The following is a 26,079-nucleotide window of genomic DNA, read 5'->3' as shown; positions in this document are numbered from 1 at the left end:
TCTCTCCTCTCCAGGGCCATGTCTGCTCCAAGTTGTATCCATAGTTCTGGAGTACCAGTGGGTTGCCCCCAAGCACTTCCCTGGAGGAAAAGGGCAGGAAGGGGCCACCAGTCACAGGTTCCACCAGCAACAGGGGGAAACTAGTGGGGAGGGAGGTGCCTCTAGGAGGGGTCACACGCCCTGCACACAAACATCCCAAAGTGAACTGGTGCGGAGTTTGCCCGGGAGAGGTGAAGATACCCCAGGGAGGAAGCGGCAAAAAACGACCATGGGAACACCCCTCTTTTATCCCACCGAGTGCGTCAGGGAAAGTTGGATTTCGGTTAGCTCGGGATGGAGACATCTCTCGGCAAACTGTCACCAGGATCGGCGGATCAAAGGAACCCTGGCGCCCTCCGCCCCTCCGGCAGGTGATGTGTGTGGAACCCCGGCCCCTCGGAGCCTGACCTTTTGTCCTTCTCGCCCGCCCATGCCCAGCCCTTCCAAGGCCAGCACTTTATTAAGGCAGGTCCCTTTTGGGGCTGAGCCACTTGTCGCCTCGGGGGAGCGCGGACCTGGCGGGGGCTCTTTCCAAGAGCAAGGTAGGGGCGGTTCTCGGCAGTACTGAGCGAGGGCAAGGGGCATGGGACCGCCGGCTGAGCCCGCTGGGCTGGAGCTGAGCTGGCCTGGCCGGCCCGCTGGCTCCGCGAGGATCTTTCCCTCGGCGTTCTCGAAGGCCGGGGGCTCAACGGAAACACTCGGGACGCAGGAGAGAGAAGACGCGCACCGACGCCGCGCAGTGAGCGCTGGGCTGCGGGACCGCCGGCCACCCGCCGGTGGACGCTGGGACCCGCGGGCCGCCGGGCCCGAGCGCCGGCTCCCCGCCCGCGTCACTCGCGGTACTGCGTCTCCAGGCGCCCCGCCCCTAGGGCACAAAGCGAAGGAAAGGGGCGTGGCTGAGACAGGACCCGCCCTCCCTGGTTCCTGATTGGCTGCTGAGGCCGTCCATCCGGAATCTATTTTTGATGGAGGGAGGGGGTGCCACCCAGTCTGCCCCAGATCACGTTTGCCACCGGAGCCAACCAGTGCTGCCCAGGTCGGCGGGGAAGAAGGGATTGGGGGCGAGTGAGCTCAGCCCCAGAGTCCCCAGTCCGGGTACACCGCCCGCCCCCCGCCCCCCCCAGCCCGAAGCGGCATACCCTGCCCTCCGCGGCCACCTCCCGCTAGTGGAAGCCTCGCGGCGGCCTCGCGGTAACGCGGAGGCGAGATGTAGCGAGCCGGGGGTCGCGGCTGGACGCTCGCCTTGGCTGGGGATGTAGAGGGAGCTCGCTGGGGGCCCGAGGAGGACTAGCGAGGAGGAGGAGTGATGAAAAGAGGGGGTACCCTGCACCCCCCGAGACCACGGGTCCCTGCTGCCACTCGCCAGGCGCCCCCCTTCCTCCCCAGCGAGGCGCAGGTCAGTCCTAGGTCGGGGCCGGGGGCGGAAGAGGGGTGGTGTTGAGGGGAGCTGAGTGACGGAGGGCGGGAGCCCTGGCTCACAGCGTATTTGCTGAGGCTGGATCTTGAGAGGCCACCCAGTTACTCTCCCCCTCCCGGGGCTGGGGGACACTGACTGACCGGGGTTTGTCTGTCCCCGCCGGGGAGGAGGGCGTTCTGGTTCGTGTTTGCTGCTTTCATCCCAGTTTTAGGCCTGTCTGAGGTCTCTTTCGTGGGAAAAGTGGGGTGAGCCCGTCTTTGGAGCCCCCTTTCAGGTTGAGCCGCCTGCCAAGAAGCAGGGAGGAGGGAAGGAGAGGTCGGAGTATGTGGGACATTTCCCTGCTTTCCAGCACCGAAGTCTTCCTCCTAGGTGTCTAGCCAGAGTCTAGGGAGGGGAAAAAAACTCTTTAAAGGAGCTTTTAGGAAACAGTGTGGCCACTGAAAGGGAAAACCCATTCCTAAAAGCCAGTTATCAGAGTTGTTTCCAGCCTTTCCCAGAGTGGAGTTGACTACATGAATGTGTTTTGAATACTGAAGGGCCTATTCATCCTACTTGGGGAAACTCTCCTTAACTCCCGCCCCCACCCACACACTTGTAAGAGTTCTTCTGGTGCTTAGGATAGGACTCGCGCCCAGAGTCCCTGCAAGGAAAGTGGGGCTTTCTATCTCAGGAGCCGGCTGTGGGCTCAGGAACAAGTGTGCTTTGGCTGTGTGCTTCGGTGTTCTGTGTTGGTTTGTTGCTTGTTATTTTGTTTCAAGAGTTACACAAACTGCAGCCCTCGGTAACCCGGGAAACAGAGGAGCCTAGGGAACGGCTGTGTGCCGCTAGTAGCAGTCTTTCCTAACACCCTCCTTGAATCTGACCAGTTCCTAGGGCCAGGAGCAGAGGGAGAGAGGAGGAGACAGGTGCAGGAGCGCAGTCAGTCCTAATCTTTCTGTAATACTGTTGACTCTCAAGGGCAGGACTGGGTAGGCCGCTGGCTCCTGGTGTTTGTCTGGCAAGCCCCACTGCCCAGGGAGTGAGCCCTTAAGGATTTCTTTCTTGGGCTAGGACATTTGGGGGGGTCTGGGATCTTCGCGTAGGAACCCTGGTGGCGTAGGGGTTACGAGTTGGGCTGCTAGCCTTAAGGCCAGCAATTCAGATCCTCGGGAGAAAGTTGAAGCTTTCTGCTCCCTTAAAGACTTACAGCCTGGGGAACCCAAAGCGGCAATTCTACTCTGCCCTACAAGGTCGCTATCAAGCTTGGTGCTTATCATTTGCAGGTGTTCGCTTAATACTCTCCCTGTTCAGGTGTCCTGTGCTGCTGTCACACGTGTGCTTGGACCCAATGAGATAAACAACCAACTTCTATTGCTGGTGGCTGTGTGGCAGGAAGGTTATGGCTGAACGTGGGACTGACCCCACTGGGAGATCACACAGAAAGGATCCTGGGCTCATAATGAGTGCCTAGAAGGATTCTCCCTCAGGACAGCACTGCCCATCCCTAGCTGCTGAGCAGACCAAGCCAAGGTCTCCCCTACAGCATCTGCCCAACCCCAGGCTAGTCATGGCTCCTTGCTGTTGAGTGTGGTGGTGGTGGTGATCCCTGTGGTCCTGAAGGGTGGCGAGGGGCACATCTGCTGGGCTTCCAGCTGTGGCAGACCACATGTGGCAATGCCAGATAAGTCATTTTACTGGGGAAAACGAAGGCAGTAAGGCAGGTATACCTCTCGGGGGCGAAGTCTCCCAGGATCGGCAGTCCTCTGCAGTATCATAACCTTCCCTCTCTCTCTCTCTTCTCCCCATAAGGTGCTCCACACAGTTTCCTGTGACTCTAAGGACCAGGGATTGGAAGCAGCACAAGGTGTTCCCAGGAAGAGAGGGGACAGGCGGCACATTCTGCCCTGGGACCAGCAGAGCCTGAGGTGCCGTGGGGAGCCCTTGGTCCCCAGCAAGAAGAGTGGGCAGGAGCCCCAGCTTCAGGCCGAGGGGGCTGTATTCTGAAAGATTGAACTCAAGCCACTGTGCGTGAAAGAGGGCCCACCTCAAAGGGTACCTTAGACCTGGCGGGGCTTTTCTGCTCCGAAGGACCCCCCCTTGCTCAGAGGAGCCTGCTCCTGAGAACCAAAGAAGATAAAGTGGCCAGAGAATATCCCCCTTCAGCACAGCGCGGGCCCACTGGAGGCAGGCTTTCTGCACCCCTAGTGGCCGGTCACTGAGTCTGGTGAGGAGCTTCGTGTTTCCTTTCTGCTTGGGGCTGCAGTGCTTGATGGGGCTGCCTGTTAGTGGATCAGTTCTTGCAGTGCCCGGTGGGAGCCGAGAGCCGTGGGAAGCGATCCTGCGGCGCCCAAGTCAGGGCTCACCCCAAGACTAAGTTCTTTTCCAAGTTCGAGGGGGAGAAAGCAAGCAAGAAAGGAGAGCGCCTCCTTCCCCTCCTCCCTGCCCATCATGTCCTCCAAACCGGAGCCGAAGGAAGTCCACCAGCTGAACGGGACTGGTCCCACTGCCGCACCCTGCTCTGCAGATGGCCCTGGGCGAGAGCCCTTGGCTGGAACCTCGGAGTTCCGGGGGGCTGACGGGGCTGGGGTCGAGGTGGTGGTGATTGAGTCTCGTGCCAACGCCAAGGGGGTTCGGGAGGAGGACGCCCTGCTGGAGAACGGGAGCCAGAGCAACGAGAGCGACGACGTCAGCACGGACCGTGGCCCCACGCCGCCCTCGCCGCTGAAGGAGACCTCCTTCTCCATTGGGCTGCAAGTGCTGTTTCCCTTCCTCCTGGCAGGCTTTGGGACGGTGGCCGCCGGCATGGTGCTGGACATCGTGCAGGTAGGACCTGGGCCCACGGGCCGCCTTTTCCTCCTGGGAAAGGATGGCTTTCATCCGTGGCCTCCCCTCCAGGCCAGAAGCCGCTGCCGCTTCCTAGAATACTCTTTCCCCTTGGACCCTGGCCTTGCTTTCTTCTTGGTCTGGGTAGTTTCTACAGAACCCTCAAGGAAGCAGAGAGCCCAGGGAGGGAGGTGGTCAGGGCGGTATTGACTCCACAGAAGCAGAGTGGATTCCAGACCTCAGCCTTGGGAAAGGAGAGCCGAAAGTGACAGCCCACCCTCCTGGGCCTTCCTGCTGAGCCGAGCCCCACAGGAGACCTTTAGACAGGTTTCTTCTCAGCTCTTTTCCCTTCACTTGGGGTTTCAAGGGTTCCCAAAGTAGCAGGCTCAGTTTCCCCTCCATTCCCCTGCTGGGCAGGAATTTGCTCTATGGCCCAGAGGGTCTCTAATGAAGTGGGCAGGCTCTTAAGGAATTTTGTTTTGTTTATCTGACTGTAACCTCCTCGAGGTGGCTGGCAGGGATGGGAGCAGGGGCACCTGCTGCCTGTTCTTTGACTTGGAGGCCTGGGGTGACAAGACCCAAAGTGCTGATTATGTGATGTAAAGGGAGACGAGATGTAACCAGGCCTGGGCAGAACTATCTCCTCTTTGCTTGTCGCCTATCTTTCATGATCCTACTCAGGGCAAATAGGCTGCATGGCTGCCATGGAATTAAAGGATAAGAAGTGGCAGGTCCTAGAAGGTAAGAGGCAAAGGGCATGCTATGTTAGTGTTTACTGTGGATTGGAACTTTTGGGTCCAAGAGGCAGAGAAAACCTCGTGCCCTGGTGAAAGGGGAACACAAGGCAGGATAAGGCACACAGCTTTCTGAAGATGTGGGGCTCACCACAATTAATCAGTAACGTGTCAAACTGCTGCTGAGTGCTGGGCTGTCGGAAGGACTCAGGGAAGCTCAGGCAGAGGGCCATCTGGCCTTTGCCTCATGGGACTCCACAGTGTGTCTTGAACCAGTAACCATGAACTCTCTCAGGACGAGATGGAGCTCAGCATGACTTCCCCTATGCCTAGCCAGGCCTACAGATGAGCCAGGAGTCCTGCCGGTGGCATGTCTTACCGTGCCCGGAGCCCAAGGCCCCGAGATGACTGGCATCAGGGGTTTCCTTCTGCTTTGATAGAGAACGCTGCCCTTTGCTAATGAGGGTGGTGTGCGCTGCCTGCCAAAGTGCCTTATTCCACCACCACCCTTATCCCTGAGCTGCTACCATGAGAACCACCCTTGGTGGAGTTTTTAGGAAGCCAGCTACAACTGGGGAAATGGCCTTTGGATCCTGCCTCTCCTCCCGGGCAGTGAGCACCCGGAGGAGGAGAAACAGGACTGAGGTGGCAATTTCTCTGGACCTCTCCCACCCCTTTCCTGCCACCTTGGCTCTCATGCTTAGACTTTGTGAGTTCTAAAATAGGGTGCCCACGTAGGGGTGCAGAGCCAGCGACCAATGGTGAACGGGGAAAGCGCTGGCTTCTTTCCTGGGTAATAATCCTGGCAGTGAGAGGATTGTGACGGCGCTTGCATAGCACTGAGGGTCACCCCAGCGCTAGGGTTCGGTGAGCTGGTTTGTGTTTGTCACACATACCCACCCACCCACCCACCCTGTCCCTCCCGCAGCCGGCCTGCTGCAGCTGGCTACAGTAATAGCATGGGATGGGGTGGGTGCCGAGGGGCCAGGACAGGGCACCACAGGGAGGTGCTTACTCTGCATTCAGAGTCAGCAAAGGGGATGATTCCGAGACCCGAGAAAAGCAGGACAATTTCTAAGGCATCTTAACCCGTATTCCCCTTTCCCACGCTAAGATGGCCTTCAGTGGGGCAGGGAGTCATGGGGAGGGGGGTGAGGGCAGAGAAGAAACCAGGGCCATGTGGAATGAGTGTCCCCCGTGTCTCAGAGCAACTGAGCAGCCATCCATGTTGATTGTGGTTGGTTGTCTGTTTGGTCACGAGCCCCCACTTCTCCCCTGCCCCCGCCCCCCACTGTTGGGTCTTCCTCTCTTCTCAGAAACCTATTTCTGTTCCCTCTGATCCGCCTGCCTTTCCACACAACATGCACAAGCAACCTGGCAGCAGGATCGAGACCCCGTGTATGGCCAATGGATGGCGCTCCTCTCCAACTTCCCCCACGTGGCGGAAGTTGCTGTGGCATTGTGGGAAACCCAGAGTGGGCCAACGGAGGGGCTTGGAAGTGTGTTGTGAGACAGCCACCTTTTTGTGTCCTCCTTCCATTTGTCCTAGGCTCCTGCAGGGCGTCTAGCTCCCTTTTCCTGCCAGCCTTTGTGAGAGGTGACGCCTTGGGCTGCAAACCAAAAGGTCAGCAGTTCAAAACCACCAGCCACTCTGTGGAAGAAAGACTTTCTGCTCCCCACAGGGGCAGCTTCACCCTGTCCTGGGGGGTTGTTTGGTTTGTGTGTATGTGGGAGGGGGGGGGGCAGTAGAGAGGTGCGCAGACCACAATTCTCAGCTACACTGAGACGATGGGGTTGTCACAGCCTTATGCCAATGGGCAGGAGCACAAGGGAAGTAGACCCTCCTCCTGTCGGCTCCTGGTTTCTTGGTCCTGCTAGCTGTGAGGCAGAGCCCTTGAAAATGAAAGTAGACATCACCAGGGGGCTTGGCAAAGAAACATTGCGCCCACAGGGGTCTCCCACCTGGGTGCTGCACTCCCTGGGCAGAGGTGTTCCCTTGTGGTCTCATTCGGTCACCCCTCACCCTCTGCTTGCTCTCAGGCACCCCCGCCCCCTCCCCAGTCACTCTTCTCACACGTTGGCAGCCTTATTCCAATGCAGCCGCTGCCCCAGGACCTTTGTCAGGATGCCTCGAGGAAGATTTGGTGGGAATCCCAGAGAGGTTCATGAAGGCTGGCCTGACTCAAATCCAATCTGACTTTTGTCCCACGCTGAAAGGTCTCCTCCAGCCTGTGGCCTACCGCTTCTATGCAGACCCTTCAGACTTTTCCACTGCCTTCTTGGCCCTTCCACATGTGACTTGTTTGGTGGTGGTGGTTGAGAGTCTACACAGAAAAGTGTGCACCAATTCAACAAGTCTGAACGTCATTCAGTGGGATTCGGTACCCACTCCAGGCTCATCTTCTGAATTGTTCCTCGCCCCCCTGAGCATCCTAACTCAGCTTTTGAGTAAACCAAAAGCTATCCAAACTGACTGCCTTTGAGCCCATGCTGACTCGTAAGGACCCCATAGGACAGGGTAGAGCTGCCCCTGTGGGTTCCCCAGACTGAGTTGTCATGGGAGCAGAAAGCCCCGTCTCTCTCCTGCGGAGCCACTGGTGGCTGTCAACTGGGTCCCAGGTAGATCGTTTGTACGAGGGCACGGTGCTCAAGGCAGACCTTATTTTGTGTTTGTTTGGGGTTTTTTGCCTTCTAGTTGAGCTCAACTCTTGTGGAATTTTAAGGTGATTTCCAGGGGTGTTTGGATGTCTGGAGGCCATCCTTCCGGCGGTGACTTTCTCCCTGTCCTGGCCTCCCAGAGCACAGAGGGTCAGTCTGGGGCGGTGGGGGGTGGGGAGGAGGGTGCTGGCCGGAGATGAGGAAAGGGAGGGACAGGTCGGTAAAGCAAGAGGCGCCTTGCAGTGAGGCTGTGTGTGAGTGTGAGGGAGCCCCACCCAGGTTCAAGGAAAAAATGGGGAAAGGAGCCGTGTTCCTGAGGAGCAGTGAACTCGCCCGTGCCCCACCACCCCTGCGGGCCAACACTTCCTGGAACGTGCAGGTTTCTGTCCCCAGCCGAGCAGGAAGGCGTGGGTGACAGCTTGGCTGACAGGTTTGACTTCAGTGGCAGGCACTCCCAGCCCGGATGGATGGGTGGGATGGGCCTGAATTCCGCCACAGGAAGAAGAAGAGATTCTCTGTCTGGCCCTGCTGCACTGCCCACTACTGACTTCCGGGCCACCCTGTTCCATGGGCTGGTCCACACCTCCTGCCCACCAGCATCTGCTCTCCCCAGAGTCGTGTGTGTGTGTGTTAGGGAGAAGGGTATGTGTGTGGCAGGGGGAGATGGAGTGTGTGTGTGTGTATGTGTGTGTGTGTGTGTGTTAGGGAGAAGGGTATGCGTGTGGCAGGGGGAGATGGAGTGTGTGTGTGTGTGTATGTGTGTGTGTGTGTGTTAGGGAGAAGGGTATGCGTGTGGCAGGGGGAGATGGAGTGTGTGTGTGTGTGTTAGGGAGAAGGGTATGCGTGTGGCAGGGGGAGATGGAGTGTGTGTGTGTGTGTTAGGGAGAAGGGTATGCGTGTGGCAGGGGGAGATGGAGTGTGTGTGTGTTAGGGAGAAGGGTATGCGTGTGGCAGGGGGAGATGGAGTGTGTGTGTGTTAGGGAGAAGGGTATGCGTGTGGCAGGGGGAGATGGAGTGTGTGTGTGTGTGTGTGTGTGTGTTAGGGAGAAGGGTATGCGTGTGGCAGGGGGAGATGGAGTGTGTGTGTGCCTCCACACTGCCTGAGCCACAGCTTGGAGAGGGTCATGTGAGTGGAACCTCCTGGTGGGGAGAATGGGCTGCTGAAACCCAGTTCTAAGTCAGCTGGGACGGGATGGGTGTGCGGTTGGGGGCTTTATTCTATGGGGGTTGTGAAGACTTTGGGGTAGGGCTGCTTCTTCCCCCGGCCTGTATGTCACTGAGCCAGTTCCTACCAACACCCCATGCCTTCTCAGGCCTCGTGAGTTGGAAAGGGGTTGTGTGGAGGCCTGGGAGCGCTGGCCGGAGAAGGATACCGTGCTCGGGAAGAAAGTAGCGGATCCACATGGGGACTGGCAACAGTAAGCTCAGCTAGAAGAACACGCGTGAGGAGGGGCAGGACCGGGCGGTGCTTCGATCCGTTGTCTGTAGGGTCACTCTGAGTGGGAACCGGCTCCACAGCACCCAAGAACACCTGCAGCCCAGGCTCTGTTCTCCAGGGCCATTGCCACTCGGAGCAGTAGGTTTGGTTGTGATGTTTAGTAGCAGCCAGAAGAACTTGGCTACACTTGCGACATTTCGATACATATGTGCATTGCAGGTGACAGGCCCAGTGGCTGCAGCAGAGGGTCCCAGCACAGCAGCGATCTATGGTGAGGGTGTCACAGACCAGAGCAGCGCGTCCTTCTGTTGTACGATGAGGGCCCCTCCCTGTGAGTCGGAGCCGGCTGGGTGGCATCTGATACCAATCACTACAGCAGTCATGGCAAGAAATTCAGAACAGCTCCCCGGCCTGTGCCTGGAGCGCTGCCCTTCAGGCTCTCTTCATTTCTTGTGGTGTTGGTGCAAACCCTGCCTGGAGACCTCCGCTCCCCACTCCCCTGGCAGCTTAGAAGCAAGCAGGGCTGTGGCGTGTGGTGAGGCGATGCTCAGAGAAGGGCTTCGAAGGTGCACAATCAGCACCCTCCTGGACGAGGCAGGGGGCTGCTTCTCCCCTCTGGAGCTGCGGGTCAGGCTCCAGGGAGGAAGAAAGTGGGAGCTGGGGCCCCAGCAGCGTGCACCAGCCACAGCCAAAAGGAACAGCCCCCGAGTTCCCCCCGTGACTGATGGGGCAGCTCCCACACCCCTTTTGCCTCACAGGGGCTGCCTGTGGTGGTGGTGGGGGGCTTCTGGATAAGAAAGGATTCACAGTCCTTTCAGGGCGTAGAAGAGGCTGGCTCTTCTGTAGGTGCCCTGAGTGATTAGCCACTGTGCTGCGATGGGGGAGAGGGTGCAGTGGTCTCTCCCCGCCTTAGTCCTCAGAGAGGGACCCCCCCCATACACACACTGCAAGAGACTTCTATGCCCACCTCCTGCGAGGGAGCAGACCAGGAGCTCAGAGAATGGGGCATGCTAGCCCTTCCCCAAAGCCCCCCTAGGAAAGTGCCCCCCACCACAAAGAGAACCATAGAAACCCAGGAACAAGGCCATCCCTGCCTCCCAGCCTGATTCTCTGGGTTGTACAGAGGAGCAACGAGCTCAGCTGGGAATGCTGGAGGTTTGCATTTTATCCAAAGCTGTCTTCGATGGAAGGCCTGGTGGTCTGCTTGTGAAAAATCAGCCCCTGAGGACCCTTGGGAGCACAGTCGACTCCCATACATGGGGGTGGGGGGCCACGACGAGTTGGTTCTGACTCAATAACTTGCTGGCTTGCGTTACAGTTGACTGCTACCCTTCAGTGTTCAGACACCCCTGGCCCCCGTCCCGAGCCCGGCTTCCTCTCGGGTCTTGCTCATCCTAAACCCTAGCATCAGTGCTAGAATGGCCTCCAAGACTCCTGATCTGGCCCCTGAATTGTCCATCTCAGTCAGGAGACTGAGGCCCCTGTGAAGGGCCGGTTGCCCTGCAGCTGGTCGACGTGGGGAGGCTTGCAGGGGAGGAGCTTGAGGCCCTTGCGTGCCTCTAGTCGAAGCCTCAAGTCTCTTGGTCCAGTGCCCCCTTCGTATAGCCTCCCAAGGGCCACTGGGACGCCCTTTCACCCGGGAGAAACGGGAAGTGCAGGCAAGCGCTGCCGGAAACCCCCAGGGTTCCTTGTGATTTGATGCTGAATTACTTGGTGGTCGTTGCGAGCTCAGAACCTGGCACTGTCGCCAAACGTCTCGCCACTCCACGGTCATCTCTGTGCCCCCGCCTGCAGTCCCCGGCCCGCATCAGGTCCTGACCCACAGCTTAAGAAGCTTTGTCCTAGACCAGGGTTCTGGGACTGACCTTACACCTCGGCCCTGCCATCACCCTTCTCCCTCTCCAAACGTGGAGGCCTCTCATTTCTGAAGGTAAACGAGAGAGACTCGGCGGCACCCTGCGCCGAGGGAGACGCCGCACCAGCCTCTTTGCTACAAGCCCTAAGTGTCAGCTTCCATGACAGCGCGTTTCAAAACTGTCAGCCCCGCTCCAAACGAGGTGGTATGTTTCTCTGGAACCCCGCTCCCCTTTTAGAAAAACGGGGTTCAACGGCAGCGGAGAAGGTCGCATGAGAATCACATGTACTGCCATCGGCCTAGCACGCTTACCCGTGACCGCAGAGTCGACTTGGACTCGCGTGCACCTCAAGTACGCGGCAGTGACCCCAGGCAGGTTTTGCAGGACTAGATCACCAAGACTTTCCTCCAAGGCCGGGCTTGGAGTGGACTAGACCCACCGGCCTTTCATGGCACCCAGCACGTTCATCGTCTGGCCCACCCAGGGGCTCCGTCCGGCACACGTGGCTGTGCTTGCTGGTAGGTGCCGTTGGGTCAGCCTTGACCCCTAGGGACCCTCTACAACAGGGGGGCACTGCCGGGCCCTGCCCCTGCCACACAACTCTTGTTGTGTTCCATCCATGGTTGCAGCCACTGTGTCCGTCTGTCTCCCTACGGCTCTTCCCCTTTCTCCATGACCCCCTGCTTGACCAAGCATGATGATCGAGCCCAGAGTCCCTACTTGATAGATGTTGTCAGCGGAAGAGGCAGGTAGGAGGGGCAGGCTTGATGGTCCTTTTGGGGCTAGAACCTGTGTCTCCTGACACCCAATCTAGTGCTCATTCCTCGGGGAAGGACGACGCACTTGCTTCAGCGGTGGGGGCTGGGGCCCAAAGCCCTTGGAGATGGAAAGCAAACAAAGGCTCTCAGCTCCTCAGCCCCCGCCCCGCAGAGCCCCACTCCCAACAGCTGAGACAACACCCCCCAGGTTGACGCTGCGGAGACACTGGACTCCATGCGAAAGAGGTTGCGGCCTGCAATATGAAGGGGTGGGGGCCGCGTGGAGTTAGGGGGTATGAGCCAGCCTGGGGTGGCTTGGCAGCGCATATCTTCACCACTCTCCCCACCCTACCCCCATCCCAACTCTGGGGCAGCAGAGCCAGGCTTGGGGGTCTCCTGATGGAGAGCGAGCCCTTCTGCACCCACCCCCATTCAGGGGTGTTTGGTTGGAACACCCGCGGGCTTGGTTTGACGCCAGAGTTCTTGGGGGAGAGGCAGACAGTGTGCCTGCCCCCCACTGGTCTGTTTCCTGCCCAAGCCCCTCATCCCAGATTGTCTCTAACTTCACTGCCAACTCCTCCGGGCACTGACATTGCTGGGTTATGTTGTCACCTTGTAGCACTGGGAAGTCTTCCAGAAGGTGACGGAGGTCTTCATCCTGGTGCCTGCCCTGCTGGGGCTCAAGGGGAACCTGGAGATGACCCTGGCATCGAGGCTGTCCACTGCAGTGAGTGTCCTGGCCAAGGGACGGGCAAGGAGCCAGACTTGGGGACAGCCACAGCCCGGGCCTGAGTGTGGGGCTGGGGTGGGAAGGGAGGGGCCGCTGGGCAGGTGTAGGGAGATCCCAGGCGGGACGTCCCACCCCGGGGCAGGGGCTTCCCACCCAGAGTAGTTCCCAGACTTGGTTTCTGGATGTCCCAGCCTTCCCTGGACTCCTGCCCCACCCCCTGCCTGGAGAACCACCTCGTGACTGTTTGTGCAGCTTTGACAGGCAGGCACCACGCTGGCCCCTCGGCCCGCACAGGTGGGGGCCTCCTCTGATCTCCAGCCCCGCTCTGCAGCTGGGCAGGAGCATAGCCAGGCGGCCCGGCCCCCCAAGGCAGCACACTCTTCTGCACGAGAGAGGCCAGTCCGTGACTCCTCCCACACCGCCTAGCGCAGCCTTGATGTCCAGAGATTGGACCGGACACAGGGCTGTGGGGTGGCAGGTGGGGGTGAGGAAACCCAGGAGCTCAGGGGGTCCTGGCATGACCAAGAGTCTGAAGAAGGCAGCAGAGAGAAATGGTCACCCGGCAAACTCATCCCAGCTTGCCTGAGCCCCCACACTCCTGACAGCTCAGCCCTGCGCTGCAGCTGGCCCTCCCTTCCCCAGGACAGCGAGCTGACTACAGAGCCAGGGGCTGGGTCATTATGACCCCCACAGGCATGGACTGCCCAGATAAGCAGGCAGAGTGCAGCCCCCTCTGCCCGCCCTGAAGGCCCTCTGCCCTCAGCCCCAGCTACAGGAGCAGAATGTTCTTCGGCCCTGCTCGCCTTTGCCTGGTCACGTCCCAGCCCCAGTCCTGGGTTCTGTGCGCCACCTCCTGATCCAGGCAGGGAGGGGCCTAATGGTGGAGCTTCAGTCCCTGTCTCTGTCCCCCCAGGCCAACATTGGACACATGGACACACCCAAGGAGCTGTGGCGGATGATCACTGGGAACATGGCCCTCATCCAGGTGAGGTGAGGGACCCAGGGCCCGAGAGGCTGGGCCTTGAGGCCCCTGGCTCAGCAGCTCTGTGAAAGCTCCTGAGTGAAGCACCAGCATCCTGCTGAACTGGCTTCTAGGAGGTTTCAGGTTGCCCAGGACAAACAGCCAACCTGGGGAGGGTGCCAGCATCCCCCATGTCACTGCCCTGCTCTGGGTAGCAAAGGGACTGGGGTCACCACAGACCTGGCTGGAGGAGCTGACTCAGGAGTGCTGAAGCATCCTCTACCATGTCCCCAAGAAACTACATGAGTCCGTGAGTCCCAGCCCTGGACTCTGAACCTGCAGCCTCCAGTTCTGTTCAACATACACCCCCCAAGTCCCAGATGGGCACTCATTCAGCCAGGAGCACGTGCTGGGCTCCTGCTGCGTGCACTATCCGACACTAATGTCTATGGAGAAACTAAATAAATAGACATCATTCCAGCCTGTGAGGACTGGACAGTCCAGCCCTGCCTGCCTCCTGGGTGTGGGGGTGGGGGGTGGATAGGGGACCGGAGAGGTCTGGCTAAGTGCCTGGTGGCCTCAGCTGAGACACAGACTGCTCCTGGGCTCTCCTCAGGTACAGGCCACGGTGGTGGGCTTCCTGGCATCTATTGCAGCCGTGGTCTTTGGCTGGATCCCTGACGGCCACTTCAGCATCCCTCATGCCTTCCTGCTCTGCGCCAGCAGCGTGGCCACTGCCTTCATCGCCTCCCTGGTCCTGGGTAAGGAGGGGGAGCGTGGAGAAGCCGGGGAGAGGAAGGGCTGCCCTGGGCCAAAATTGAACCGCCTGCCTCCTGCCTCCTCCCGCTTGCTATGATTTTAACAAAACGTGCCAGCTCAGCACTTTCTGCACAGACAGATCAGTAACATTGAGTACCTGCTTCACGTTGTACGACTATCTTCAGCATCCTTCCCCCAAATCAGTCTGCCTTTGACATACACCGGTCCCTCTCACACTTCCTCCCCTCCTCCAGTCCCCTCTGGTGCCCTGTCAGAGTGCATCGTGGCTGGGATTCCAGCTCGCCTCGGCCTGGGCTTATTCCGAACAAGCCATGAGTGACCGCGTCACTGGGATCAGGAGACAAGTTCTCTCAGTAACATACTTATTTCAGTCATTCTAGGATGCCTTCCAAAGCAACAACAACAGGAAAAAGTTCAATCAACATGGTGGCTTCTGCTGGGCTAGTTAAGTTCAAGGCAGGTCCGCTCAGGAAGTTGTAGTAACTGGTGTTTGGGACTCCGGAAGGGTGAGCCCGGAGGCTTTCCTCCAAGGATGCAGGATGGTCGTGGGCTGTTAAGAAGGTAGTCGGAGGAGGCCAGGAGAGTTGCGCTGAGGTTGGTTATTTTTCCTTTCCTAGCCTATCTTGACGGTGAACCTGCTCAATCTTCCAGGGTAACAAGAGCTGCCCTGAGAGCATTTTCTTGGGACACCTGACCCCACCTACCCTCTGGTCCTGATCTTGTCCCTTACAACCCCTTTTTGTTCCCCAAAAGAACATTAGAAAGGAGCGCCGCATGCGTGAGTGCCTCGGGGAGGACGCCCAGCCTGCCATTGCTGATGCCCGGGGTCAGAGGGCACAGGGCTAAGTGGGGAAGGGGCTGAGCGAAGCAAACACTGTCTTCAGAAGTGTGTGTGGGCCCATCCAGACGGAGGACATGTCAAGAAACAAGTTTCTTAGTTTGATGGTTGTGCTGAATGAAAGTGTCTATGACCTCAGCAATCCTCTCCGACTTCACCCTCCCTCGGGTTTGCTGTAGATCCATATGGGAGCAGATTGTCTCGTCTTGTTCCCGTGGAGCGGGAGCTGGTGGTCTAGCACCACCGACTTTGTTACACGCGAGGTCATGCAGCAGTTGTCCCTTTACTGTTGACTCAACTTCCTTTCCGTCCACAAGGGTGTCGTTCATGCAGTGGCGTGCATGAAGACTTGGTTTCTCGTGGTGGCTTCCTGGGGTCTCGTTGTGTAGTCCACACGTTGGCTATTGTGGCTATGTGTGTCCACACGTTGGCTGCAGTGAACAGTGGTGAGCAGGTTTTGGGTTGCGTTCCTGCAGTCACTTCTTCCAGGTATATTCTCTGGACATGGCAATTACAGGTTCCACTTGTTTAGGAACTGCTAGACTTTTCCACAGCAGCCGTACCAGTGTACATCCCCAGCCACCGGCGAGGTTTCCAGTTTCTCCACAGCCTCGCCAACACCAGGTGTTTTCGGGTTGTTTTGTTTTTACCATCGCCATGCTAATAGAGGTGAGGTAGTATGTCACTGCAGGCCATGCATGATGGTTTTCAGCTGCATCTTTCTAACAACTAGGCAAAGGGGGCCCTGGTGGTGCTGTCTGGGACGTATTTGGCCTGCTAACCACAAGGTCGGTAGTTCAAGCCTACACCAAGTCACTGTGCAGGAGAAAGATGAAGCTGAAGATGGACAGCCTTGGAATACTTAGGACTGCTACAAGTCAGGAGTCGGCACTGACAGCAGCGGATTTGGATTTGGGAGAGGGGGTGACCAATGAGGAGCCGTGGTGGCACAGGGGTCTAAGCAGTGGGTTGCTAGTCACAAAGTTAGTGGTTCTAAACCTCCAGCTACTCTGTGGGAGCAAGATGCGGCAGTCTGCTTCCATATGGATTTCCAGTCTTAGAAACCCTGTAGAGAGTAGAACCACTCTGTATGTACTACAGGCAGGGGCCCTCATACTACGGCCCACGGGCCACATGCGGCCCGCCGAGGACATTTTCCAGCCCACCAGGTGTTTTTGCCGCCACTGCCTGTCCTGCTTAGCAGCCAACTCGTCCAGTGTGCATAGGAATTTGTTCATATTTTTTTTTTAATGATAAGATTTTATACTAGTTCAATCTTTTTTTTCATAATTTTTTTTAAAGTATAGTCCATCCCTCCAACGGTCTGAGGGACAGTGAACTGGCCTCCTATTTTAAAAGTTTGAGGATCCCTGTACTGCAGGGTCACTACGAAGCAGAATCGATGACAGTGGGTCCAGTTTGCAATGACGAATGATACCTGAGCTTGTTGGCCATGCCCTCCCCGTGCTGTTGGTTGACACCCCTTGTCCTCTTCTCCCCCTGCCTGGTCCTTCCCCCCTTCCTCACCAGGTATGATCATGATTGGGGTCATCATCGGCTCTCGCAAGATTGGGATCAACCCAGACAACGTGGCCACGCCCATTGCTGCCAGCCTGGGTGACCTCATCACCTTGGCACTGCTTTCAGGCATCAGCTGGGGACTCTACCTGAAACTGGGTGAGGCTGAGCCCCTGACCCCTGACGCTGTGGCCATGGGGCGCTCCTAGATGGATTGTATTGATGGTGTTTCTTCCACGCTCGGTCTCCGCCATCACTTGATCTGGCTGTAGTTTGTGGTCACACCTGACCTTAGAGAGACGAGGCTTAGTACTACTCTCCACTCATGCTGGGCAGGCGTGGGGAGAGCCCTGAGGAAGGCCTGGTCCTGTCTACAGTCCAGTCCAGCCTGGTCCAGTTCCTTGGAGGAGCATGAGGAAAGGAATCGAAGGCTGAAGAGGGGATTGGGAGGTACAGGATTTCTGGAGTCAAAGTGAAAGAGTTCCAGCGTCTGGGCTCTGTCCCTAACTGGTTCAGTGCTCAGACACAGCCTTCTCCTCTATAAAATGAAAGGCCCTGCCTCCGTGCTGGGTAAGACCGGATAAAGTATTGGATTTGTGAGCATTTGCTGTGGTGTGGCTGTCGATCTTTGAGGGCAGCCAGGGCAGCTGAGCAGGCCAGAGGGAGGCTGGGAGCAGGGAGCCCAGTGCTCACCGCCCCTCTGGCCTCTGCCTCTCCTAGAGGTCTGGCGGTACATCTATCCCCTGGTGTGTGCCTTCTTCGTGGCCCTGCTGCCCGTCTGGGTGGTGCTGGCCCGGCGGAGCCCAGCCACGAGGGAGGTGCTGTACTCAGGCTGGGAGCCCGTCATCATTGCCATGGCCATCAGCAGGTAGGCTCTGGGCAGCCCCCACACGCACCCCACCCCGGCCACAGGCATTCTCCGAGATGGGTTTGATGGAAAAGCAGAGAGCACTAGAGCCTGGAACGAACACAGATCCCAGAGTCGAGTTTCACTGGCTGTGACTGGGTTACATGGCCATCCCTGAGCCAATCACTGTGTCCTTAGGGTCACCGGACTTAAAATGAGTCGGCCTGGGATCGAGCCCCTACACCATAGAGACGGAGAGGTGGTTCCCTCAGGAAAAGCCCAGAGAAGAAATCCGTGTTGACCAGACAAAGCAACTAGGGTCCTTTAGCCAACGTGGGTGGGTACAGCAGGCTGCCTTCACTGGCACCAGTAGCTGGCCTGGGGATGCTACCAAGTCGGAGGGTTAGAGCCAGCAGCCCCACCTCCGCCGGCCCTCCTCCCCAAGTCCTCCTGAGCCCCAGAGCGGTGCCTTCCCGTGTCATCCCTCGTTGTGTCTCCATAGTGTGGGAGGCCTCATCTTGGACAAGACTGTTTCAGACCCCAACTTCGCAGGGATGGCTGTCTTCACACCTGTGATTAACGGTGAGGTCTGGCCCACAGCTGCCCGTGGAGGGGGGCAGGGCCAGGGGGTGGAGGGGTTGCTTCCTGAGGGTGTAGTACGGATTGGTCAGCGGTTCTGACTCACCAGGTGCTCCCCAGGAGAAAGAGGAGGCTGCCTGCTCCCAGAAAGCTGTACGGCCTGAGAAACCCACATGGCCACTTGCCCTCTGCCTGACAGAGTGGCCGTGTGTTGGAATCAACCGGATGGCAGTGGGCTTGTTTGAGGCTGACTCTTGTACCCAGAGTCCCTGGGTGACGCAAACGCGAACACCGTCAACAGCTAACCAAAGTGTTAGAGGGCCAGCCCCTGCCAACCCCCTCAAGGTGCCGCAGCACAAAGGCCCTGGCGATCGGCTCCTGGGAACGCCGCCATTGGAGATGCTATGCACACCACATAGGGCTGCTCTTGCATGTGAGCCTGCCGGGAGGCAGCATCCCCTGAGTGACGACTGGTTTCTCTGTGTCCCGTTCTGTGTAGGGTCCAGCAGATCAGAGAATCAAGCACAGATAGTCCCAAGCATCAACGAAGGGATTGTTCGCAGGGATGGGAGCAGGGCACTGGCTGGAGGCTGGAGGACTGAGGACCCAGGGGAGGGGAATAGTGTCCCTCAGGCCCCAGGAGAGCCTGTCCACCACCCCGAGCAAGGGTACGCCACTCCTTAAAAGCATGACAGGACCAAGGACATAATCCGTCACCTCTCTTCCTACCTCATGAGCCACCCGTGCCACCACAAGGAGAGCCTGGGGTGGGGCAGCCTGCCATGCCAGCCTCTTGGGGCTCAGCAGGTTTCGGGGTGATGGGGCAAACTGAGTTCCCAGCACGCTTCTTAAAAGAGGAACTAGAGGTACCAGATACCAGTATTCAAAACTCAACCCCAGCTCTGAGCTAGTTCCTGAAACCAGGGCATGAGCCCAGAGTACCTGGGTTAGTTCAGGGGGGTGGGGGGAGGATGGGAGTGAGAAGGGGGGAGCCTCTTTCACAGTGTGTAAAGTAGATTTGCCGAGAAGTTAGGTGAGCTGACGCTGCTGAGATCTGCCTGTGCCCCTTCCAGCCCACCAGGGGCTCATGGGACTGTTGTGCCCCACCCCCACCCCCCACCCCTTAGAGGGGAAGCTGGTCAGAGCCTGGAGGACTTCCTGGAAGAGGAGCTATCTTTGTCTTCCTCCTTGGTGTCTCTCGCTTCTTCTGGGGACTGAGGAATGGGCGATGCCCGCCTCGCCTAGGTGGCTCCTGTAGACAGGCCCAAGGCTAATGCTGCTACCAGTAAGAGACAAGGAACAAGAGGGGTGTTTCCTCCCCTGGCATGGGTGGCTCAGCTCGGATGTGTCTCTGCAGGTGTTGGGGGCAATCTGGTGGCAGTCCAGGCCAGCCGCATCTCCACCTTCCTGCACATGAATGGCATGCCAGGGGAGAACTCCGAGCAAGCTCCTCGCCGCTGTCCCAGCCCCTGCACCACCTTCTTCAGTCCTGGTAATGCCCATCCTCGGGCTCCCAGGTCCACTCCCACCCCCCACACCCAACCCTAGAGGGAGGGGCCCAGAATCCATCAACTTCACTTAAGAAACAACTGGGGCCTGGGTTTGGAAATGCCCTCCTCTCATTGAACTGCACCAGCTGCTCCAGAGGGCCACCCTCTCCTGGGACAGAGGCAGAGATGGGCAGCTGTCTGCAGCTGCCCTGGAGCATGATGGGCCCTTCTGACTTTGAAAAGCCTTCTGGGGCCACAACTCCCTCCACTTCCTCTTCCTCCTCCTCACACCCTCTCTCTCCTCCCCAACCCAGATGTGAATTCCCGCTCTGCCCGGGTCCTCTTCCTCCTCGTGGTCCCAGGACACCTGGTGTTCCTCTACACCATCAGCTGTATGCAGGGTGGCCACACCACCCTCACACTCATCTTCATCATCTTCTACATGACAGCTGCACTGCTCCAGGTAGGGGTGACTGGCAGGGGCCCCTGGCCCCGCCGGGATGGGAGAAGAAGCCATCACACGCCCTGCCACCTCTTTCTCTGTGTCTTAGCTGCCGATGAACTGGGCGAAGGCTCAGAACAGGACAGTCACGGCTGTGCTGTGTGGCTCTGACTGAGGGGTTCCCGTCCCTGAGCCTCAGGGACACCCTGGTAAACGGACAGGAATGGACCAGAGGGTCATGGTTTCCAAGCCATGCCCGGAGGACCTGACGCTTTTGAGCAGGCAGCTGTGGGTGTCACCTGAGCTGGCCGCAGAGCTCACTGGGCTGCGGTGTCCATTGCCGGGCTTCCTTCAGGAGAAAGACAGGGCTTTCTGCTCCCCCAAAGAGTTACAGTCTTAGAATCCCACCGGGGCCGTTCGGCACTGTCCTATAGGGTCACTATGAGTCAGAATCGACTCGATGCTATGAGTGAGTGAGTGAATTTCCTTGGGGGGCTTTATGTGAATAAAGCATTCCATGTCTTGGGGAAAAAATGTCAAAACTACGGCACAAGGGAGTCTCCCGATCCTGTGTAGCCGTGCCATCTGTGACCCTGCAGTACAGTCTCCCTTACAGGGTTCCACCTTCTTAAGCTTTTTGTGGCAAAATAATTCCAGATTCACAGGAGGCGGTGGGAGGATCCCATATATTTCCCCTCCAGTTCACCTGCACTGTTAACATCTTATGTAGCTATAGCACAAGGTTACATGACCCTTAGGTTGGACTGGCATCGGGACAATCCGCAGAGCTCCTTCAGATTGCTCTGGGTGTGCGTGCACCACTTTCTGAGTGTGTGTCTGTGTGGTTCTGTGAGGTGCACTCCTAACGTTTCTGCATTCTCTGTGTTACAATGTATTTAAACAGTCCCCTTTGAGAAGCACCAGTGGCCCTCACCGATAGCACCAGCTTTAGAAAAGCGATGTGGCGGCCGTCTTCAGAAGGGTTGGACTGAGAATCGGTCACAGCCCAGTGCTGGCTGCCTGCAGTGATTCCTCGCAAGTGGGGGCTCAGGGGGGCACCTGGTGTCACAGGGATGGAGAGGGGGCGTCTGGAGGAGGGTGTGGTGGCTGGAGGCTCTCGGCCTATCCCTGGGCCTAGGTTGGGAAGGAAAAGTGTTGCCTCCCTCATATGAGCACCCTGGGGGAGTCCGTGCCTGGTGCCCTCTGCAATGGGCTGTGAAGGGCCCGGGCGTGCCACTTGATGCCCTGTAAAGGTCCTTCCTGATCCCTTTGCTGTCCCTTCCCCGGGCCGGCTCCGGGGGCCGGACTGTGGAGCAGCTGCTGCCCTGGGCTTCCTGGGGCACGTCCCAAAGGCCTCCGGACCATGCTCTTTATTTGGGCCTGCGCGCAGCTGCTGGAAAGGGTGTGAAGTTATGGAGGCTGGCCCGAGGCCACAGGAGCACAAGGCGGCTTTGTGCAGGGCAAGGGGGAGTGCGAGCGGGTGTTGGGAGCGAAGCCTCTGGCTTCCTCAGAGAGGCATGCAGGAGCAGCCAAGCTGCCCTAAAAATAGGTGTCAGTTCTGTCTTCTGGGTCCCACGGGGGCTCCGGTTCCTGACAGACAGAATTTGCAGAGTTCAGCCGAGAGTAACGCTGCTCAGACGACTGCTGGGCTTCACCATCAGGAGCCAGGTCGCCTCACACAGAGGCAATGGGAAGGAGCCTGATGTGCGGAGCCTGCCGGGCACCGGCCCGCTCTGCCATGGAGCTCACGGCCATGCGTGTCTCCACCCAAAAAGGACACGTGCATCTTGCTGAGATGCAGGTTCTGGTTCTGTGGATCCAGAGTTGGGGGCTGAGAGTCTATCTCCCAAGCATCCAGCTCGTGGCTGGTGCTCTGGCGCTGATGCAGACCACTAACTGAGCAAGGCTGTCATCTCGATCATTCTGAATGGCCTGTCATGGTAGAAGGGAGGGAAAGGCTCGGAGCAATCAAAGCAACAGAGAAGCCCTTACCTGCTTGACGGTGGCTGACCTGTTTGCGATGTTGTTTCTCAAGACCTGATGTTAAAACAAGCAGCCCCGGGGTGGGGATGTGGGGAGGTGGGACGGGGGGGTTCACCGCTCACTGTGCTCCCTGGACTGCCAAGGAGAGGTGAGGTGAACGATTGGAGCCCGCTAATCCCGCCAGAAGATGGGGGAGACGATGCAGCCTTCCACTTCTGAAAAGACTCCCTCTGGGAACCCCATGGGGCTGTCCTGTCCAGTAAGGATCATGAGTCAGAATCAATGGCAATGGGATAGGTGGTGTTGTTGCTTATTTTTTATATTAAACTGAAAGAAAAGACCTCTCACTACTATCAAGTTGTTTCTGGCACATAGCAACCCTATAAGACAGGGCGGAACTGCCCCTGTGGGTTTCCTTCCCAGGCTGTCAGTCTTCACGGTGCAGAAAGCCTCACCCCATGAGCTTGCGTTCTTCGACCCTCCACCAGCAGAGTGGAGGGGACCAGGAGGAAGCCAGTGGGGACAATACTTTCTGGGACAGCAGTGCTATCACCCGTGTCAACCACTCTTCTTGTTCAGTCTGCTCAGGGAAGAACTCCCTGTGTGGGGAGCTGACTTCAGACCACCCCCACCCCCAGCCAGGCTCCTGGAGAGGCCAACGGGGCAGGAGTTGGAGTGACCCAAAATCGGCGTGACCAGTAGGATTTAGGTTAGGGAGCCCCTGAAGATGACAGCCAAGAACCCCCTGTGGAGCACTCCTACTCTGTAACACGGGCCCCCAGGAGTCGGAACCGACTCTACAGCAGGGGGGTTTGGTTTGGGTCAGTTTAGAGGCAAAATGTCATGCTGGTGTGGGTGCTCCTGGTAGCAGCAGCCTCTTCCTTCCCAAAGGACTCCCATCTGGCCTGTGGTCAGCTTGGGTGGAAAGGTGAGCCCTGTCCCAGGCCCAAGATTGTGGTGCGCCCAACCTTGTGAGGGGGCGGCTGCCTATGATCCCGTGGCCTCTGGCTCCCCCTGGAGAGAGGATGCCTCCAGCCTGGCCCTTCTGTCTCCCCAGGTGCTGATTCTCCTCTACATCGCAGACTGGATGGTGCACTGGATGTGGGGCCGGGGCCTGGACCCAGACAACTTCTCCATCCCGTACTTGACAGCCCTGGGGGACCTGCTGGGCACTGGGCTCCTTGCACTCAGCTTCCATATCCTCTGGCTCATTGGGGACCGAGACACGGATGTCGGGGACTAGTCTGGTCTCTCCACATTCTCCCCGCCCCTGTGCACTTTCTATTTGAAATTGTTCTTTTGAACCCCCTCATCCCCTACTCCCCTCCCCGACCCCCACACTCCCACCTCTTTCTAGGACTCCACTTTGATACAGAATTCTCATTATTTTCAATGGGAATTTTTATACATTGAGCCAAGTTTGTATAGCAAGAATTCAGGAAGGACACATAGACCGAGCTAGGCAGTGCACGTAGATGTTTGAGACAATCACCAAGTGCAATTTCATGGTGGGTACTTCCAGGTGGCGCAGGGCAAGGATGCTTCGTCTGGGATCTGGGGACACTGGGTTCAGCTTTAGCAGCCTCAGTCTTGGCCCTAATGAGAAACCCTTTGGGAGTGGGGCTCTGGGTGTTTGTTTCTTCTTCTTTTTTTTTTTTTTTTGGTTGAACAAGAGGGATAAATATCCACTACCCCCAAACAAACACATATGTTTCAAGAAGTGGACCAACCTCAAGATGTGGGCAGGGGATAGCTGCTTCTGGCCACCTATCATCCTTGCCCTGTTCTCTGTCCTGGGGACTTAGACCCTCCTGGTGATTTAGTGGGTTACATGCTGGGCTGCTTTCTGCAAGGTCACCAGTTCACAACCAGCAGCCGCTCTATAGGAGGAAGGTCAAACTGTCTACTCCCATGAAGAATGAGAGTCTCAGAAACCCACGGGGCAGTTCTACCCTGCCCTATAGGGTCACTATGAGTTGGCGTCGACTCAATGGCAGTGAGTTGTGGTTTTCTATGCTAAGAGTGATTGTGGGCACGCATCTCACCCAACTGCCTGATGCACACTACCAACCCTCTCTCTCTAATCTTGGTCCAGGGGATTGCCACATCCCCTAGGGAGTGAGCAATGACCTGGGCTTCCCAAAGGACCCGTGTCCACCCATAGATTTGCCCAGATCCACATTTTCCCTGGGCCCCAAGGACTGACTCTTTGTGCCCCTTCAGCCTTCACCTCTAAATGCTTCCAGCACTACCTTCCTCCGGAGCTCGCCACATTGGATTCGGAACCAGGATGTGGAGATGTGGGGTGTCGCTGGGAGGTCGAGGGCAGACAGGGTGATCACTTGCTGCTGTTCCTTCTATGGGCATGCTCGTGTGGTCACAGAAGACTATCTCAAAACCACTCATCCCAGCGTGTCCTGGAGGCCACTGTTCCTCCTCGCCTTCTGCCCACCAAGACCTTTCATCCATCCCCTTGACAAATACGCAGCTCCTCCACTGGGGAAGGCATGGTTGGAGGCATTCACTAAGCAGTATTTATTGAGTGCCGGCTATGCGTGAGGTACTGTGCCTGGCACTGACTAGCCAGTGGTCATGTGGGACACAGCCCTAGCTTCATCTTACCCTCCCAGGTTTCAACGACAGCCCCTTCCGACCCGGGAGAGACCGCTTCCATGTTGTATTTGTGAATCTGTCAACAAGCCAGACTCTGCCTCTTCTTCCTAGTTCCCACTTCTGTGCAGTGTAGACCATGGCTTGGGCCCCTGCACACACCCCCCCCTTTCCCTTCCCTCCACGTCTCCTCACCAATCGCCCCAAAGAGGATTTAGAGCTAGTAGAGCCTGTCCCGCCAGCCAGCCGTGTCTACTGTTCTCAGGCACGAGAAGTAGAAAACTGGAATGTCTGCCGCCTCCCCCGTATGTCCCTCTGAACAGACTGGAAGTCTGCCCACACCCACACATGGACAGAGCTGGGCATTTGGATGCAGGCATGCCCTAGCCTTTGTGTTAGAAGTTTCCCCTCTGTAGCCCGAAGGCCCCGCCTCCAAGGGCAGGCTTGGGCGATGGGCCTGCCCCCTGTCAATGCTGTGCCTTCTCCCAGGGACTTCCGGCCACCTCTCCCAGGCCACCTGGTGGAGCCCTCGCACCGCAGAGCTGGGAGGGATCTTGGAGGTTACCTAGTTGGGAGCTGTGTCCTGCAGAGTCAACACCGGTCTGGGCTTGTTTCTGCTCTACCCTCCGGCCACCTTTCCTGTCCTCAGCCTCAAAGCACACTTGCACACCCACTCCTCTTGTACAGGCACTCAAACCAATGCCTCCTGCCCCTGTCGCTCAGCCCCTCCCTCATCTGTGGAGTTGGGCCCAGCTGTCCCGGAGGGCTCGAGCATCCTCCTGAGCATCCTCCTCCGCCTCAAAACAGCAGGAAGGGAGGCGTGTGCCAGGTCCTGAGAGTGCACAGAAGGGGAGGCTCCGGATTGAGGGGGAAGGCTGTCCTGGAACGTTTCCCCCCATAGTACAAGCCGCATGGCCTGGCTGCAAGGAGCGATACTGGTTTACTCTTGTATCCTTAAAAAAGTTACAGAACTGTGTCTTAAGAGAATTATTTATAGTTAACTATAACTGAATTGACAAATGTCAACTTAACGGATAAATTATATTTGGTAAAATAAAGAGGACGTTTATTTAGGTGGTCGGTGGTTTCTGTGTCTCGTCAAAAGGCAGCATCCCCCAGTGTGGGTGGGGAGCCGAGGTGGGGATGCAGGGATCTTCGCTCAGAGGTGGAGGGGGGGCGCTACAGTAGGGCTGATGTGACACGTCTCTGAAAGCCAGGCGGTGTGAGGGAAAATGTACATGAGCACTTGGCGAGAGAGCTCCTGGACCCCACTAGACGCTCCGGAAGTGGCACTCTAGCCTCCGCTTACAGCCTCCTAGCGGGCTGTGGCCCAGTGTGGGGAAGAGGAGCAGCCGTGGGTTAAGATGCCCTCCTGTGCGCCCGCAGTCAGGCTGCGTCCAAACAAGCCCTGGCGAGGCTGTGGTCGAAGGGCTCCGCTGCTAACCAACAGGTCGGCTGTTCGAACTCCTCCGGAGAAAGATGTGGCAGCCAGCTTCCGTAAAGGTGACAGCCTGAGCCACCTTCGGGGACAGTTCTACTCCGCCCTATCCGGTCACTGTGCGCTGCAGGCAACAGCAACGGGTCTGTTCTCTTACTGGG

At 57.8% G+C, this 26,079-nt stretch overlaps 1 protein-coding gene across 1 annotated transcript; it reads left to right on the top strand.

Moving 5' to 3' along the window:
- The first annotated feature begins 1,035 nt into the window (after positions 1-1,035).
- Positions 1,036-25,553, top strand: SLC41A1 (solute carrier family 41 member 1). Its single transcript, XM_075529425.1, has 11 exons — positions 1,036-1,435; positions 3,245-4,258; positions 12,322-12,429; positions 13,346-13,417; positions 14,010-14,154; positions 16,542-16,688; positions 17,250-17,397; positions 17,879-17,958; positions 19,313-19,447; positions 19,760-19,908; positions 22,928-25,553. Exons 2-11 carry the CDS (start codon positions 3,884-3,886, stop codon positions 23,111-23,113), a joined length of 1,545 nt encoding a protein of 514 aa, XP_075385540.1. The 5' UTR covers positions 1,036-1,435; positions 3,245-3,883; the 3' UTR covers positions 23,114-25,553.
- The last annotated feature ends 526 nt before the right edge of the window (positions 25,554-26,079 follow it).

The sequence above is a fragment of the Tenrec ecaudatus genome, chromosome 1 (genome assembly GCF_050624435.1).
Source record: "Tenrec ecaudatus isolate mTenEca1 chromosome 1, mTenEca1.hap1, whole genome shotgun sequence".
Lineage (NCBI taxonomy): Eukaryota > Metazoa > Chordata > Mammalia > Afrosoricida > Tenrecidae > Tenrec > Tenrec ecaudatus.
The sequence above is the reverse complement of the archived record's forward strand: the minus strand, read 5'-3'. Positions and strand labels throughout refer to the sequence as shown.

Bases quoted from the DNA above. Each gene is read 5' to 3' on its own strand.
- SLC41A1 (XM_075529425.1), top strand. From the start codon at position 3,884: ATGTCCTCCAAACCGGAGCCGAAGGAAGTCCACCAGCTGAACGGGACT. The intron at 17,398-17,878 runs GTAGGCTCTGGG...GTGTCTCCATAG, and splicing joins ATTGCCATGGCCATCAGCAG to TGTGGGAGGCCTCATCTTGG. The intron at 17,959-19,312 runs GTGAGGTCTGGC...GTGTCTCTGCAG, and splicing joins CTTCACACCTGTGATTAACG to GTGTTGGGGGCAATCTGGTG.